We start from the raw sequence: 16766 nt of genomic DNA on the forward strand, positions 1-16766 counted from the left end.
TTTTTTACAGAAAATGTAAAATAATTAAACAAAAAAAGTCAGATTTTTGGTTTTGGTGGAGCTTTTAAAGGAGATAAACAAAACAAAACTTACGTTGTAGTGCTAACATATAACTGAGTAATAAACTAACTGCTCAGATAAACTCACCTAACATCCAAGAGAAGAATGGGAGCTTGAATACGTGTTGATCAGATAAACTTGAGCACGTATTGGTGACACGCACTAATACATGACCTGATTACAAAAAACGAAATAAAATAACTTACTTTTCAATTATTACTTTCACTTAATGGTTATCAAACCCAAAATATCTAAATAACTAAGTCAAATGATATGAACAACATATTTAAAGTAACTAGTTTCATCATCTCTTCCACCCATGATATCGCAAAAATTGGTACAATCCATTCATAACTTCATGTATTTAACAGCCAGTACCGATCTGCTCCTTTCACTCCCTCAGCAGCTGTACCCCCCAGTGCAAAGAAAACAAGAGAAAGAAGTTAAGACAAAATAAGAAAGTAGGTTAACAGACCAGGACCTTTAATTAAAAGTGTGCACTCTAAATATAACTAAGTGTTTTCATAGGTTACGAATTATGGTTAAGGATAGGCCTGCCCAGTAAAGTCACTGTGAGCTTCAGCTGAATTCTGTGCTTCAACTATAACTTACATTAATTCATACAATTTCATAATGAAAACCTTCGACACACATACCCCAGATTAGTTCTTGCAGTGCAAGCTTAGATTAATTATTCGGTTCAGAGTAGTTTAGCATATCTTTGGCTATCGCAGTGAGCAGCATGACTCAGGAGGACATGTGGACCTGTGCAGGTCCCACTTTGGGAAGTACCCCTCATGTTTCTTTGACACTAAAAAGAGCTCATTCATAATTTGTTCAGCTAGTTTTAAAGAATAATGCTACTAAAATTGCTAATACAAATATTCTGCAGTCATAATCAACTGTTCTAATGTGTGGTGAAAATGTTTCTCCTGTTTGTTGTGACTTTGCAGCAACTGCTAAATAAACTTGAATCTGTAACATGAAATCAAAAATCACGTGTCATTTGTGTGCAGTGGAAAATTGGTTTTATTTAAATGAGCCTATCACTTATGAACTGGGCTTTAAAATTCAGCAAATCCCACTTCCTGGAGTCACTGTTCCACTAATTAAAACTGAAAATGTGGAAGCTTTGAGAAGTTGCTGCAGAGCTGTAATGCTTTCCTGATAAAGTTGACGCATGTCACAGGTGACAGAGGCAGCGCTAGCATAACAGATTAATTTAAGCAGCAGCTCACCCAGCTGAGCCTGAAAGCGCCACCATGATTAATATTATTATTGTTCATGTAATTAAAAAGGACCAGTGTGTACACACACACACACACACACACACACACACACTTCTTCTTTTTTTTGTATTTCCAACAAACCTGCAACCTTCAGGCAGGACCTGTTAAACATCACATCATCAGTGCAGCTCATTCAGAGTCAGGGCCATGCACTCCATCCTGCTGCTGGAAACAGAATTTTATTCATCTGTCAGAGATACATACAATTATAGGAAACATTTGTAGGAAATGGAATAACTTTAATAACAATCAAATTGTGTATTTTCAACCCAGTTAAAAAACGTATTGTCAGTAGTAATGAGTGAGCTGAAGGCCGAGAAGGCCACAGACAGACTGACAGTCACTGGGAGTCTGAGATGGGCAGATGCACTGATGCTTTTTCCACTTGATAACTATATTTTTCTCTTCGTGCAGCTGATAGCACTCTCATGAAGAGTAAATGTGATTAAAACCTGACGTAATCAACAAAGCAGAAGGTGATCAGACAACATGTTTACCAATGACAGGGTTCATTTCCTGTCTGATTTATGGCATCAGACATTTAATAACATGACTGTGAGTGAGAGGTGGTAGTGGTGTGTTTGTCTGTGTTTGTCTGTGCATTTGTGTGCACATTTATCTGCTTGTTCTTGACGTATCTTACTCTTGTTTCTCCCTTGTTACGTCAAACCTTTCTAGGATTCCTGTTTTTATTGCCTTCTGGGAATTCTAGTTTTTAGTTAATAAAAAGCTTACGTATTATTGTTCAACCAGCCTGCTGGGTCCTCTCTGCAGCTTATTATGACACTAGTGTCCTTACTTTTGAATACCCCCAAAGGAAGAAGAAGAAGAAAAAGATGCAATAACTCAGAAATTAGTTCAACTAAGCAGCCAGCTGTGAGCTCAGCTCCCTCAAAGATAACTCACACCACTGTGCAACAAACAAACCACATATGAAGAAAGTAAACATATCATAAATGCACTGATATCTTGGAGTAAGCAAAATAATTAGATGCAAACATATGAACATATTATGTGAATGAAAAAAATATTTACCCTTGTCCTGATATCTTAGAGCTTTTGATTTTTGTAGGTTAAAAGATCTCAAAAAGAAACATCATTCCTTGATCTAAAGAAGCTCGAGAACAACTGAGAAAGAAAGTCAGTGACATCTATCAGCCTGGAAAGGGTTACGAAGCCATTTCTAAGGCTGTGAGACTCCAGTGAGCCATGGTGAAGACCCCAAAGGTTGATTCTGTTCATCTGGACGCAGCGTTTTCAGTGGCAGAAACGTTTCGTCACCCATCCAAGTGACTTCTTTGTTCTCAGCTGACCGCAGCTTTCCCCAGCCTTATAAACAGGACATTTGCACAACATCGGAAACCAGCCCACCGAATGAACAACGGGCTGTGAGGTCAGTTCCTGGATCATGTCAAGGAGCTGACCTCACAGCCCGTTGTTCATTCTGAACAATCTGATCATCAAAAAGTGTTGAAAACTTGTAACAGTGATGAACTTATTCCCGAGTAGCTAGCCTCCCAAAATTACACCAAGAGCAAATCAACGACTCATTCAGGAGGTCACAAAACTAAGAACCGCATCTAAAATACTGCAGCCCTCACTTGCCTCAGTTAAGGTCAGAGGTCATGATTCAACAATAAGAAAGAGCCTGGTAAAAAAAAAGAACACTGTTCACAAAAAAGAACACAAAGGTTTGTCTCACATTTGCCAAAAAACATCTTAAAAATCTCCAAGTTTGGAAAATATTTGGACTGATGTGACAAAAGCTGAACCTTTTGAGTTCAAATCACACATAAAAACACATCCAGCATTTCATAAACATACCCATAATACCACCAGTCAAACTTGGTGGTGGTAGCATGATGGTCTGGTACTGCTTTGCTGCTTTAGGACCTGGACACTTGCTCTAGCTGATGGAATCATGAATTCTGTTCTCTCTCCTCAAAACGTCAGAGAAGGTCTGGCTCAAGTGCACACCAGCACGTCCACCTGTGATTTTGGAGAGGCCTAGTCAAAGTCTGACTCCGAACCATTTTAGATGCTTTGGCCTTAAATAGGCCGTTCATACTTGAAATCCCTCCAGTGTGGCTGGATTTAAACAATTTACAAGGAAGAGTGGGCCAAAATTCCTCACCAGCAATGTGTAAGACTCAGTGCCAGTTATCACACATGTCTGGTTGCAGTTTTTGTTGCCAACCACTTATTAGGTATAAGGGGGCAGTGACTTTCGCACAGGGCCAGCTAGGTTTGGTAAAAAAAATCCTTAATAAATGAAATAGATTTCTTCAAACCTACATTTTGTATTTACTCAGGTTATCTTTGATTAACGTTAGAATTTGTTTGATCTGAAGCATGCAAGTATGACAAATATGTAAAACACTAATAAATCAAGAAGGAGGAAAATTCTTGTTCAAGCCGCTGTACAACAACTGAAAGGATAGGATTTCAAAAGAAACATAATGTGATTAACCAAATTTTTGCATGCATTAAGAATTAATTAATTCAAAAGAACAAATGATGGGGCCTGGAGAGACGCTGCTCCTGCAGAGCCTGCTGCCTGTGAGACAGGAAGAAAGAATTTTAAAATCTCTTTAGATACCACTGACTGTTCAGGAGCTGTTGTTGATTGGACTTTCTGAAATATAAAACAGAGCCATGCTGGTGGCTGCAGCATCAGATGAATATTAATAATATGCTGCATTTGCAAATTAAATTTGACAGATTAGGCGTCTTTTCAGGCATCGCCATTCGTCAGTGGAGACAAAAACACAGCAGCAGTCTCCTCCTTTGAAGGGGCAGCGCGAAGTAGAGCAACAGCATTTAAATGGCAGCAGGAACCAGTACCAGCCTCGGCACTGGTTCAGTCTCTGAATGCTGCATGTTCCAGGACTCCAACAAACACAATGTGTCCAAGCTTTGACTGTTTTTACTAGAATGAGGGGTACATAAAAGTAAAATCCGGCGCTTCTGTTAGTCTTTACCGTTTAAAACATGAAATCTTTTTTTTGTTTTGTTTGTTCTTTTGCTGTTCTGTTACCACACTCTGCTTTTCTGATGCTGTAAAACTTTCAGAGCTTTCATTGCTGAATTAAAACATGAAATTCTTTTTTTTTTCTGAGTGCAGGAACACCGCTGATTTGGGCCATTTCCCCTGCCAGCTTTCATTATCTTCACTCTGATGTTGTTCTCACGTCACGAAGTCAATCAGAGGAGCCGCAGCAGCTTCACGCCTGCAGCAGCAAACTGGGGAAAACACAAATCACAGGTCTTATAATGCTGAAATCAAAATGAATCATATAGGTAATGTGCTGTAGGCCCCTGCTTACAGTCAGCATCAAGAGCTGGAGACCAGTTACCATGGAAACAGAGGCTGAGTCCCTGATGACCTGCGGTCTGAACTGAATCATCTGTTTATTTGACTCCGGTTAAAACAAGCCAACAACAAATCTACAGATTGACTCTGACATTTTATTTTCATCTCTGCACAAAGAAGAGCTTAAACAAGCCCCCCCAGCCCCCGGCCACCATTTGTTATCCACTTCAAATATAATCATTATTGATCAGGCAGGATTCTCAGAAGCAGTCCGGCCATGTGTATTTCCTGGAAACATTTAATAAAGATATAGTGTGCAACATTTGAGCGTGATGTTACCTTTGGTTTTTAAGCTCTGCTCACTTTGGAGTACCTTTTCAGCTGTGAATGAGTAAATCAATAAATAATAATAACTTTCCTAATAAAACAGGCAGTGGATGCTTTCATTTTCAGGACCATCGACAGCCGAAAGCCAACACCCTGTTGCTTCACACCCCTTCAGAGAGGACTCAGAATATGAGCGATTTCTACTAGACTAGGGCTTAAAGACAGACTTTTCCATCGTTAAGAGCTCCACATATGTCAGGAGGTCAGCATGTGACTACAGTTTAACTGAAGATGGGCATACACAAAGCAGCTACACTCTTTAAATCTCTTCTACTACCTAATCAATTTTAATTTAAAAGCAGCAGCGAATAAGCAATTCTGTTTACATTATCCATGCTTCCCTTCAGCAGTATAATTAGAAGGCGCAGTTCCCTGTGGTGCTCCTGTGCTGCTGATCACGTCTGACACAGTGGTCAGCAGCACAGGAGCACCACAGGGAACTGTGCTGTCCCCTCTTCTCTTCACCCTGTACACCTCTGACTTCTGCTACAACTCTGAATTATGCCACATTCAGAAGTTTGCAGACGACACAGCCATCATGGGGTGTATCTGGGATGATCAGGAAGAGGAGTACAGAAGTCTGGTGAGGAACTTTGTCGCATGGAGTCACACAAACCACCTGCAACTCAACACCTCAAAGACTAAGGAACTGGTTGTGGACTTCGGGAGGTCTAGAGCAGGTCCACTGCCGGTTCAGATAGAGGGGGAGGAGGTGGAGGTGGTCAACAAGTACAAGTACCTCGGGCTGTGGGTGGACAATAAACTGGACTGGTCATGCAACACAGAGCACCTGTATAAAAAAGCCCAAAGCCGACTGTACTTCCTCAGGAGGCTGAGGTCTTTTAACATCTGCAGGAAGCTCCTGAGGATGTTTTACCAGTCAGTGGTTGCTGGAGTACTTTTCTATGCTGTGGTGTGCTGGGGGAGCAGCACAGCAAAGAGGGACTCATCCAGGCTGGAGAAACTGATCAGGAGGGCTAGCTCTGTGGTCGGCATGAAGCTGGACACTCTGGTGACAGTGGCAGAGAAAAGGACATTAAAGAAACTGCTGGACATTATGGACAATGCCAGACATCCTCTGCACACGGCCATTAACAACCAGAAGAGTCTGTTCAGTGACAGGTTGCTTCTCCCAAAGACAAGAACTAACAGACTTAAAAACTCCTTTGTCCCACACGCCATCAAACTGTTTAACTCCTCTCTGGAGGGGAGAGGGAGGGGAAACAGGAGGACAAAGGAGGGGGGAACAACTAAGCTGTAGTGCCTCTTCACCTCACTGTGCAATACCTTTTGTAAATAGTCAACAGTGCAATAGACTCAATACTTGAAATGTGCAATTCACTTGTATTTTTATTTTTTATTCCTATTTATTCTATTTATCCCCTTCGTATATTTTATTTATATTTGTCTCTGTATTTATATGTGTGTGTGTGTGTGTGTGTGTATATATATATATATATATATATATATATATATATATATATATATATATAATATTCTGTAACTCTGTAACTTCTGTCGGTGCTGTGCTTTTTTGGAAATCGAATTTCCCAGAGGAACCCACCCGAGGGATTAATAAAGTTCTATCTAATCTAATCTAATCTAATCTAATTTTCATTGCTATGCAGATGATACCCAGATTTATTATTCCATGACTCGACACATAAATTAGCTAAACTGCAGGAATGTCTTAAAGACCTAAAGACCTGGATGACCTCTGATTGTTGAGGTTATTGTACTCGGCTCTAAAAATCATAGAAACGTGCTGAAATCCCAGAAAGTTAAATCTTCATCTTCATTTGTGTCTCGACTGAAGAAGCCACTGGGAAGGGTGACAAAGCCACTACCACTGAAAATGCAAGGCCCAAATGAACAAAATCAACTTTCTGGGATACTCTGGATTAGGGGTGGGTTTTAATAATCGATTCATCGATTAAAATCGATTCGGGCTTGGATAACATGATATTGATTCATTAAAATCCTGAATCGATTTTTTTATATAAATGTATTTTGCCTGAAATTCCAGAATCTCAGGTGAAACGTCACAAAATTTCGACAACCACCAAACATTTAAAACAGTAAATGAGAGCAGGAACACGGATTCTGCACAAAGACGTAAACACAAAGCGCCGACCCGCCGATCAGAATCAGTGAGATGTCGCCTTTCTCACCGACGGCACGGACACGGTCGGGGCTGAAAGCCGACAGCTCGCCAATTCTGATGTTTCGGCGGGTCCGCGCTTTGTGTTCACGCCGTTTTTAGTTTTATCTCTCTCCAAACAATACTGACTGAACCAGCAGCAAAAGAAGATCCAAACTACGCTTCACATAAACATCGTCATGGATTCCCTCTTACGTTTGCTGCTTTGCTTCCACCACACTTCATGCACAGCTCTCTCTCTCTTTTTTTTCCTTTTACTTACTTCCAAAAAGAAAACCTAATTTCTGCCGTTCAACAGGCTTCTGAACAAATTTAAACTTTTTAAAATTATGCAAAATGCAAAATGCCGTGTCTCTAATAAAACCGTTGTAACTTCCGAGGTAATGTTCATATGCTGATTAATGGTTTTCTTTCGTTTTTGATGTACTGTGGAATATTTTTATAAAATCCCAGGCCAGGAAAATCAGCTTCATGTTTTTCTGTGTTTTATCTTCAGCTACTTTGACACAAAGGCCTCTGCTGTGATGCTCACAGCTTTGATAAAGTCTCGAAAGTGTCAGCTTCCTTTTTATAGATACAAAAATATGTAAATGTAATGATCTGAATTATAATATTTCTGACTGAGGCAAAATTTCCCAGATTCAAATCCAATTGAATCGAATCGAATTAAATCGAATCGTGGATCGAATCGATTCAGGACCTTGTGAATTGGAATCGAATCGATTCTAGAAATCAGTGACGATACCCAGCCCTACTCTGGATGGTATTGCCGTGGTCTCCCATGACACTAGTTACTAGTGCATGCATTTATTACTTCTAGGCTGGACTACTGTAGTTCATTATCATCAGCCCTAAAACTCCCTGAAAAGACTCCAGTTAATCTGAAACACTTAAGCAAGAGTTCTGACAGGGACTAGAAAGAGAGAGCAGATTCCACCCATACTGGTTTCTCTTCACTGGCTCTCAGAATCAAATTTAAAATCCTTCTCATAAAAAAAAACAAAAAAACATCTCAAATAATCAGGCCCCATCTTATCTTAATGACCTTGTAGTACCATATCACCCTATTAGAGCACTTCGCTCTCGCTCTGCAGGCCTACTTGTTGTTCCTAGAGTATTTAAAAGTAGAATGGGAGGCAGAGCCTTCAGTTTTCAGGCCCCTCTTCTGTGGAACCAGCTTCCAGTTTGGATTCAGGAGACAGACACTATCTCTACTTTTAAGATTAGGCTTCAAACTTTCCTTTTTGATAATAGTTAGGGCTGGACCAGGTGACCCTGAATAGTTATGGTGCAATTGGCTTTGGCTACTGGGGGATTCCCATGATGTTTCTTCTTCACTCACTATGTGTTTATTCACTACTTTGAATTTAATTAGTTATTATTCATCTCTGGCTCTCTTCCACAGCGTGTCTTTGTCCTGTTTCCCTTCTTTCACACCCAACCGGTCGCAGCAGATGGCCCCGCCCCTCCCCGTGCCTGGTTTTGCAGGAGATTTCTTCCTGTTAAAAGGGAGTTTTTCCTTCCCACTGTCGCCAAGTGTTTGCTCATAGGGTATCACCTGATTGTTGGGTTTTTCTCTGTATTTTAAAAAAAATATAAAGTGCCTTGAGGTGACTGTAGCTGTGATTTGGTGCTATCTATATAGTTTAATTGAATCAAATTATACTATACAGTGCCTTATTCAAAGTTGAAAAACATTTAGACTGCTCTATCCATCCATTTTTCTTATACTCATTCAATTCAGGGTGGTTACAGAGGGCCTGGAGCCTGTCCCAGATGGTTTGGAGGAAGAAAATCAGAGTACACCCTGGACAGGGAGTGACATTCATGTTTTGCATTCATATTAAAGCCAATTTGAAATGACCAACTCATCTAACGATGCAAGTAGGCACAAGGCGAACGTGCCGACTCTACCCAGAAATGCTCCAACACATTCAAACCCCACACCTGTGGTTCACTTTGGTTCTAACAGAGAACAGAATAAATCTTTTAACTGTCTGCAGTAAAGTTTGGTGCCACTTTGTGTTTACTGACAAGAGTCATCGTGTCAGATCACCAGTGAGCCCAAAATTCAATTTTCTATGAACAAGACAAAGTGCTGAGTCGGTGCTTTGAACTCTCCTCATTTGCTTTTACTTCCGACGAACTGCCGATGTCATTTTTCAGCTCACTGAGCCGCCTTCTCTCAAATTAATTTCTACAAATTTCCAGAAACAACGGAAATTCTAGCTAGAATAAATGAGATTACTGAAAGAGTAATGTGGGTGTTGACAAGCAGCTGCTGACAAACTCAGAGTGTGAAGTATCACGACGGTTTTAGTTTAGCACAGAAAAAAGCTAAAGCTTACGGTTATGGTCTTACATTTATTTATCCCCCATTTCTGACCTTTAAAACTGCTGTTAACTGTTACTTGCGCTGCTTCTTTTGAGCTCAGTTCACCCGTTCACCCTAAGAGAGGCACATCTCTTCTGAGTCACACTTGACAATTCTAACAATTTTAAGCCATTGTAGGAGTCTCATTATCATGTCTCATGCAGATTTTTAAAGAATGTGTTATTTATTAGAGGTTTTTTTTTCATTCTCTTCCATTTGGGGAAAGAGTTGGCAGCAAAAGGTTGGCTGTCACTTCTCTGGTTTCTTTGCAGCCACTGAATAAAAGCCAGTCTTTAGGAAAGTGCCCTGTAAGTGGTGCTGGCTTTTGTACAATAGAATGTCTTAATATTTGGAACAAGGTGCAAAAATGCTGTGCCACAGAGGGGGTGTGTCACCATTAAATTGACCTTAATGTAACCCCTATTTCAATTTTAGAAGTTCAATAAAACTTAGTGTTTTGAACCACGCTGTAAAAGTCTCTATTCCTCCTGTAGACAAGTGAATCTATGAGAGACTGACGGCAGGCAGCTTCAAGTAGGCCCTGGAGGAACTGCAGTTACTAACATTTCTGACTTGGCTTAATTTCTCAGATCCAGAGGTTGCTGCTCAGTTTTTCCTGCAGGAGTTTAAAGGCAGGGATCCTCCAAACAGAGATTAGATAAACCAGCCCCAAGGATTTTTTTGTCTGGCTTTCCTGAATCTATAGCTTCTGTTTTTCTCAGTCAAGAAAGCCCTGAGTTTGAACCGAGGGCACACAAGATGAGAAACTGGCAAAATAAGATCTGAAGTAGCAAAACATGAAACCTACACTAAAGGAGATTTAACATGAGATACGCAGCCTAACAAAGATAACAAGACACAAAACTAAAAGACCCAAAGCAGAAAAATAATAGAAAATAAACATTACCTGAAACTCAGCACATTATCCAATAAGAAAACTCTTAACTGAGAACCCAGGAGTCATAAGCTCTAAAAAAAAAAGGAATCAGGACATAAATGCCCTTAAAACGCTATTCTGACTGACATGAAATCACCTCAAAGGCCTTAAAGAGGATAAATGGGACTTAAATTAGAGGACAACCAGACTAATCATTAACTTTTGACTTTGTTTTGTTAAAGTTTTAATTAATCTTGAAGTTCCTGAATTTGCTGCATGTGAACTTCTTAGAAAACGTTTCAGGAGATTTAATCAGACTCTCTCTCTCTCTCTCTCTCTCTCTCTCTCTGTGTGTGTGTGTGTGTGTGTGTGTGTGTCTCTCTCTCTGTGTGTGTGTGTGTGTGTGTGTGTGTGTGTGTGTGTGTGTGTGTCTCTCTATGTCTCTCTGTGTGTGTGTGTGTGTGTGTGTGTGTGTCTCTCTCTATGTCTCTCTGTCTGTGTGTGTGTGTGTGTGTGTGTGTGTGTGTGTGTGTGTGTCTGTGTGTGTGTGTGTGTGTGTGTGTGTCTCTCTCTATGTCTCTCTCTGTGTGTGTGTGTGTGTGTGTGTGTGTGTGTGTGTGTGTGTGTGTGTGTGTGTCTCTCTCTATGTCTCTGTGTGTGTGTGTGTGTGTGTGTGTGTGTGTGTGTGTGTGTGTGTGTGTGCCTCTTTCTTTGCTTTCATTAATTATTTTAATTAATTATACATTATAAATTATAAATTATTGTTTTTATACATTTATAAAAACAATAATTGGTTATGGGACAGGTTTTATTTGAAAAAGAAAAGATTTTAACTGCAGTGACATTTTTTCTGGAGCAACAACAAAAGGAAAAAATGTTAATGTTCATCATTTATTACAAATTCATTAAGAAAGTTTAAAAGACTCACACGCAGCGCGCAGGATCCAACGTGGCTGAAGTCTTTGTTGACTCCGTGTTGCCCCCTGGTGTCAGAGAAGTCTTACTGCAGTTATCGTGGTGGATTTCAGGAGAAGTGATACAGCAGTCCTCGGCAAAAGTACAAAAAGTACAAAAAGCTGAGAAAAATGTTTGTCATAGAGCCTTTGAGATTAGATGAACCAATGAGTGATCTTCCTCCACCTGCCTCACTCTGACCAATCATTAACCTGGTGCATGGAAACAAGGTTTCCCAATCTTCAGGTGCTGACAATCGAGCGTTTCACAGCAACACTTTCAGGACCAGCAGAGGCTGGATCTGGATCCTGATATTCTGAGGTGAAGCACTTTAATAGCCCAGGCAGAATTTAAAAAAAGAGATCCAAATAAACACTGTGGTCCAGATAAACAGAACTGAATCAAGTGAATTTTAAACCAAAGCCAGTCAGTTGAGATACTGTATGAAAGTGATTCACATTTTTGTGTTAGAAAAACTTGAAACAACAGAAACTTTTGGCAGTTAAAATGTTCATATTTTTAATGCTAATTTTTAAATGTGTTACTTTTCTTGGTTCACATCTTATTAATAATCTCACAAAAGCAACATGTCAGAGTCACAGCTGCCCGACTGTACTGTTTAAATATGCAGCGTGCACCGTCAGCCTGGTGGAAATAGATTGTTTGCTCAACCATTAAGCAACCCAGATATTTTAATGAACTAAAGGAGGGGAGTTTATTTTATTTATGCAAAAAAAAGAGGTAAAAACCAAATTGTTCAAACACATTTACATTTATTTAAACAGTCTGTGTCAGTTACTTCTTACAAAACAAATATTATATGTATCACTAGTGAAAACATGATAAAACCTATGGCAAGTTTGAGTAAATTATTCATTACCTTTGGCTAGTATTTATAATATGAATATGTGACCAGGTAAAAGTTTGATGAACAACAATTAGTCCCACTCTTTCTGCATAGTTTGTTACTTCACACTTTATTAAACCATAACTGTGGAAATAATGACAAATTTTAAAATAGTTAAACAAATTCAAAGCAAATCAATCAACAAACAAACCCTATGATACTCCCTGTAATTTTAGCTACACTAATATAATAAAATATAATACCTGTGAAAACTGAAACTGACAGGGAGCATTTTCCCATTAAATGATCACAACAGCACATTTTAACATACAGCTGAGTCATAAATGTCCACTTGTGGTGATTTGAAGGTTAAAATAACTGAATTTATCTTGTTTAGCATCATAAAAATGATGTTTTAATCCCTGCAATTCTCCATTAAAAGGTTAAGCCTTAAGGTTAAACAAAGCATTAACAGTGTTAGTAGAATAACATAGACATGACAGGGGAAAAGAGACTAATAAATAAATACTGCACTCTTAATCAAGGTACAAAAAGGGTTTTATCATTTAATTTATACAAAAAAAAAATGTTGTGTAGTATCTGATTCACAGAAACATGAATCATTTTGTTTCCCAATAAATAAAGTGATGGGTGCCTAATAGTTTTATTAGACCACAGATATCTGGTGCTCTGTTATTCAATAGAAATTCAATTTATTTCATCTGTTACTCCAAGTGGATTTAGCAAGCACGACACACTCAAATCAAAAGCTGATTCATTCACACTGAGCTGCGTTGTTCCAGCTCTAAACTGAAGCTCCACTAATAGAAAAACAATATGTCATATCGAGACGCGTTTATTCCGAGAATACATTTATAAGCAGCGGTAGATTACCGCAGAGCGAGCACGTATGCATTTTAAACAGGAGATAAATACAGAAACATGATGGAAAACACAAAGCAAAGCAAATAAAGATAACTATATACTATGAAGACAAGTTAAAATGCAGTTAAGATACTGCTGAATATGACTCGTTTCTGTATATAATCTGGTTTTGATTAAACATATATACACTCCATATACTTGGTTTGATTGCAGTACATTGTTTGTATTTAAACAGCAGGAAATTAAACCTGTTTTCAGCCTCGTTTCTCATCGTTTTCTTGAATTTTCCATCTGCTTAATTTAACAAACTTGGGTTTTGATAAAACTACATGAGCACCTATAGATGTTCCCGAGTAAAACAGTCGTCAACATTTTGGTTTTTTACGTTTTTCAGCCAATCACAGAGCTGCTCGTCAGGGTCGTGAGAATCCCACGATCGCCTGAGCTCTGATAACTTGAGGAGGAAACTGTAAGACACTTCTGATTGGCTACGGTCCAACACGCTGCAGGGATAAAACAGCAGCTTGACCCTTCATCGCCATGACCACCATGGCCTTCCTCTGGATCGTCTCCTGCCTCGCCTTTGTCAGCGCTGCCTACGGTGAGAGTGCCAGGTTCAGTTTTCTTTCAAAGTTTGAGTTTGACTCAAGTTTTCTGCACTTTTATTACTTTTTAAAAGTTAAATGTGTAACTGCTGCATGAATTAGAAGATCTGTGAAACTTATTTTTTTAATAAAAAGTTGATTATTAGTTTAGGCGGGCCACAGTAACTGCATGTGAGATGATCAGCTCTCAGTTGCAAAGATTACTGTGCAGTTAGATATTGAAGTACTTCAAACGGTCAGTGTGACTCTGCTGGTTTGTTCTCTTTGTGTCAAAACCTCAGGCTGTGGCACCCCTGCCATCCCTCCCCGGGTCACTGGCTATGCCCGCATTGTCAACGGTGAGGAGGCAGTGCCTCACTCCTGGCCCTGACAGGTGTCTCTGCAGGTGAGTCAGCTGACCTCAGCAATCGCAAGCAGCTTCTTCTCCTTCTTCTTCTTCATTATTGTCACGAATCGCCGTGCGGCAGGCAGGAGTAGGACCCAAAATGCAGGACTCACAGGCACGAGGGAATGAACTCAAAACTCAGCTTTATTCGCTGGCAGAACAAATATACAAACTAAACTAAACTGGGAAACCACAAACTAAGAACTCACAGAGAGACACAGGGAGATCCACACACGGCATGAGGGACGACGTCACGCTGAACAGAGGGAGACGCAGACAGAAATACACAGAGGGTTAACGAGGAAAGTGGGAACACACGGGGAACACAGGTGACACTGATAATCATAACGAGACAGGGCGGGGTGAACTGAACATGACATGTACGGGCGTGAGAGTCACAAAGTAAACAGGAAGTGCACAGAGGTTCAGACAGGAGGAGAGAGAGCACGGGGAAAACACAGACATAACGGGCTGGGGAAACATGAAACAACCACAAAGGGAGACGAGGGCTCATAAATACACAGGGCACACAGGGGGAAAAGCCATGAAGGGAAAACACTTAGGGAACAACACAACAGGGCAACTCAGAAAACATGGCCTAAGCAAGGAACAAAATACAAACATACAAGGAAACTAAGAACACTGGGCCAACATGGCCCAGGACCATGACAATTATCTCAGTTTGCTCTTGTTTTCCTCACAGCAAACCAACGGCTTCCACTTCTGTGGAGGATCTCTGATCAGCAAGCAGTGGGTGGTGACTGCTGCTCACTGTAACGTCAGGTCAGCACGAGAAAACCTCAGCACATCAGCTCACACATCTGTCTGCGGCTGGTTGCTGCTTAAGATGCAAAAGTTTAAAAAACGAGTCAGACAAATATCATGCATCTATTCAAACCGACAGTGCGACTTCCTTTGTGTGACTCAGTTCTGCACAAACATACAAACCCATAAAAACAGCTCGAGGTTTACAGTTGGCTTATTAAATTCCTAAAACAGCTGATTATTGTAGACTTTTTGTCTGACAGACAGACAACGTTGCTTTTGTGTTGGACTGCTATGGATAAATTCCCTTTCAACAGGTATTTGTGGTATGAGGATAGCGTGTCTGTGGACTGAATAATAACACTTTTTCATTGTGTGTTTTGACATTTAAAAGTTGCATTCCTATCCTACTGCTAGGACCTACCACAATGTGATTGTTGGAGAGCACAATAAGGGTTATGGCTCCACTGAAAACATCCAGGTGCTGAAGCCCGCCAAGGTGAGAACCAATCATCAACCAACGAGCTTTCAGAGCATGCACTTTTCCCATATCTAACCCCTCCCTCCATACTTCTCACAGGTCTTCACTCACCCCAGCTGGAACCCCCAAACCATCAACAATGATATCACCCTGATCAAGCTGGCCAGCCCTGCTCGCCTGGGCACCAACGTGTCTCCCGTCTGCCTTGCCGACACTACCGACAGCTTCGCTGCTGGCATGAAATGCGTCACTACCGGCTGGGATCTGACTCGTTACAACAGTGAGATGTCTTGCACAGGAGGAGAGGGCAGTCTGAGTTTAACCCTCAGTGCAGTTTATTGCAGTTTCTTTCTTTAGCCAACAAAAACGTTCTGCTAACAGTTAATTCTGCTCAAATTGTCAAGTTGGAAAAGTTGTGGTTCACGTATTTCTCCATCAGAAATATTATCAGACAAACTATGTGTATTATCAGTGTGACAGGCATTTATGACAAAAATGTTCCATGGTTACTGTCCCACAGCTCCCAGTACTCCCAATAACCTACAGCAGGCCGCCCTGCCTCTGCTGTCCAACGCGGAGTGCAAGAAACACTGGGGCAGCAACATCTCTGACGTCATGATCCGTGCCGGTGGAGCTGGTGCCACTTCCTGCATGGTAAGGACCCGCCCACCCACCTGGAAACCATTCCAGATTTTCTTCACACACGCTTTGTCCCGTTCTAGTGTTGGACGCTTCCACGTACCTGTTGGTCTTGTTTGTTGTTCATTACTCTCTTTCTCAGGGTGACTCTGGCGGACCTCTGGTCTGTCAAAAGGACAACGTGTGGACTCTGGTTGGTATCGTATCTTGGGGAAGCAGCCGCTGCTCCACCTCCACTCCTGCTGTCTACGCCCGAGTCACCCAGCTCCGTGGGTGGGTCGACCAGATCCTGGCTTCCAACTAAAAGCTAAACAGCTAAACCTCCTCCACCAGGGACACCCACAAACCCCATAAGACCCCAGAAGTGTGACATCAGAGTGTGGACCCAGGTCATCGATGACAATAAAAAACCTGAAAATCAGAGACTGTGTTAGACTTTGACTTCTTTCAGCAGAGCCTGAATCTACTTTGCTTACTGAGTTTGCTTTAGCATATTTCATCACTTCTTAAAAGGGCAGCACAGCATGGCGCCCTTCTCTCAGACGCCCACACCATACAGCATGTGAGCATGTCAGCTTGATTACTTTTCCACAAAATTAGCTACATCAGTCTTAAAAGCAGATTAGGGCTGTGCATGTGTGTGTTTCTTGCGTATGTTTGTGTGTCTTCTTTGTAAGTTGTTTCACTCTTTAACAAAGACATTGTACAAGAAAGTGTTTTTGTAAATGGCCTAAAAAGAAATAA

General features: G+C 40.7%; 1 protein-coding gene across 1 annotated transcript; it reads left to right on the forward strand.

The window, feature by feature from the left end:
- Positions 1 to 13609: 13609 nt before the first annotated feature.
- Positions 13610 to 16427, forward strand: LOC146718166 (chymotrypsin B-like). Its single transcript, XM_085456702.1, is given in 7 exon segments — positions 13610 to 13748; positions 14034 to 14137; positions 14841 to 14920; positions 15320 to 15401; positions 15483 to 15663; positions 15904 to 16037; positions 16165 to 16427. Coding segments are annotated over 7 exon segments (804 nt in total). The 5' UTR covers positions 13610 to 13687; the 3' UTR covers positions 16327 to 16427.
- Positions 16428 to 16766: the final 339 nt, after the last annotated feature.

The sequence above is a fragment of the Copadichromis virginalis genome, linkage group LG1 (genome assembly GCF_057382275.1).
Source record: "Copadichromis virginalis isolate Kocher_CV1m ecotype Utaka linkage group LG1, C_Virginalis_male_GT1.1, whole genome shotgun sequence".
NCBI lineage: Eukaryota > Metazoa > Chordata > Actinopteri > Cichliformes > Cichlidae > Copadichromis > Copadichromis virginalis.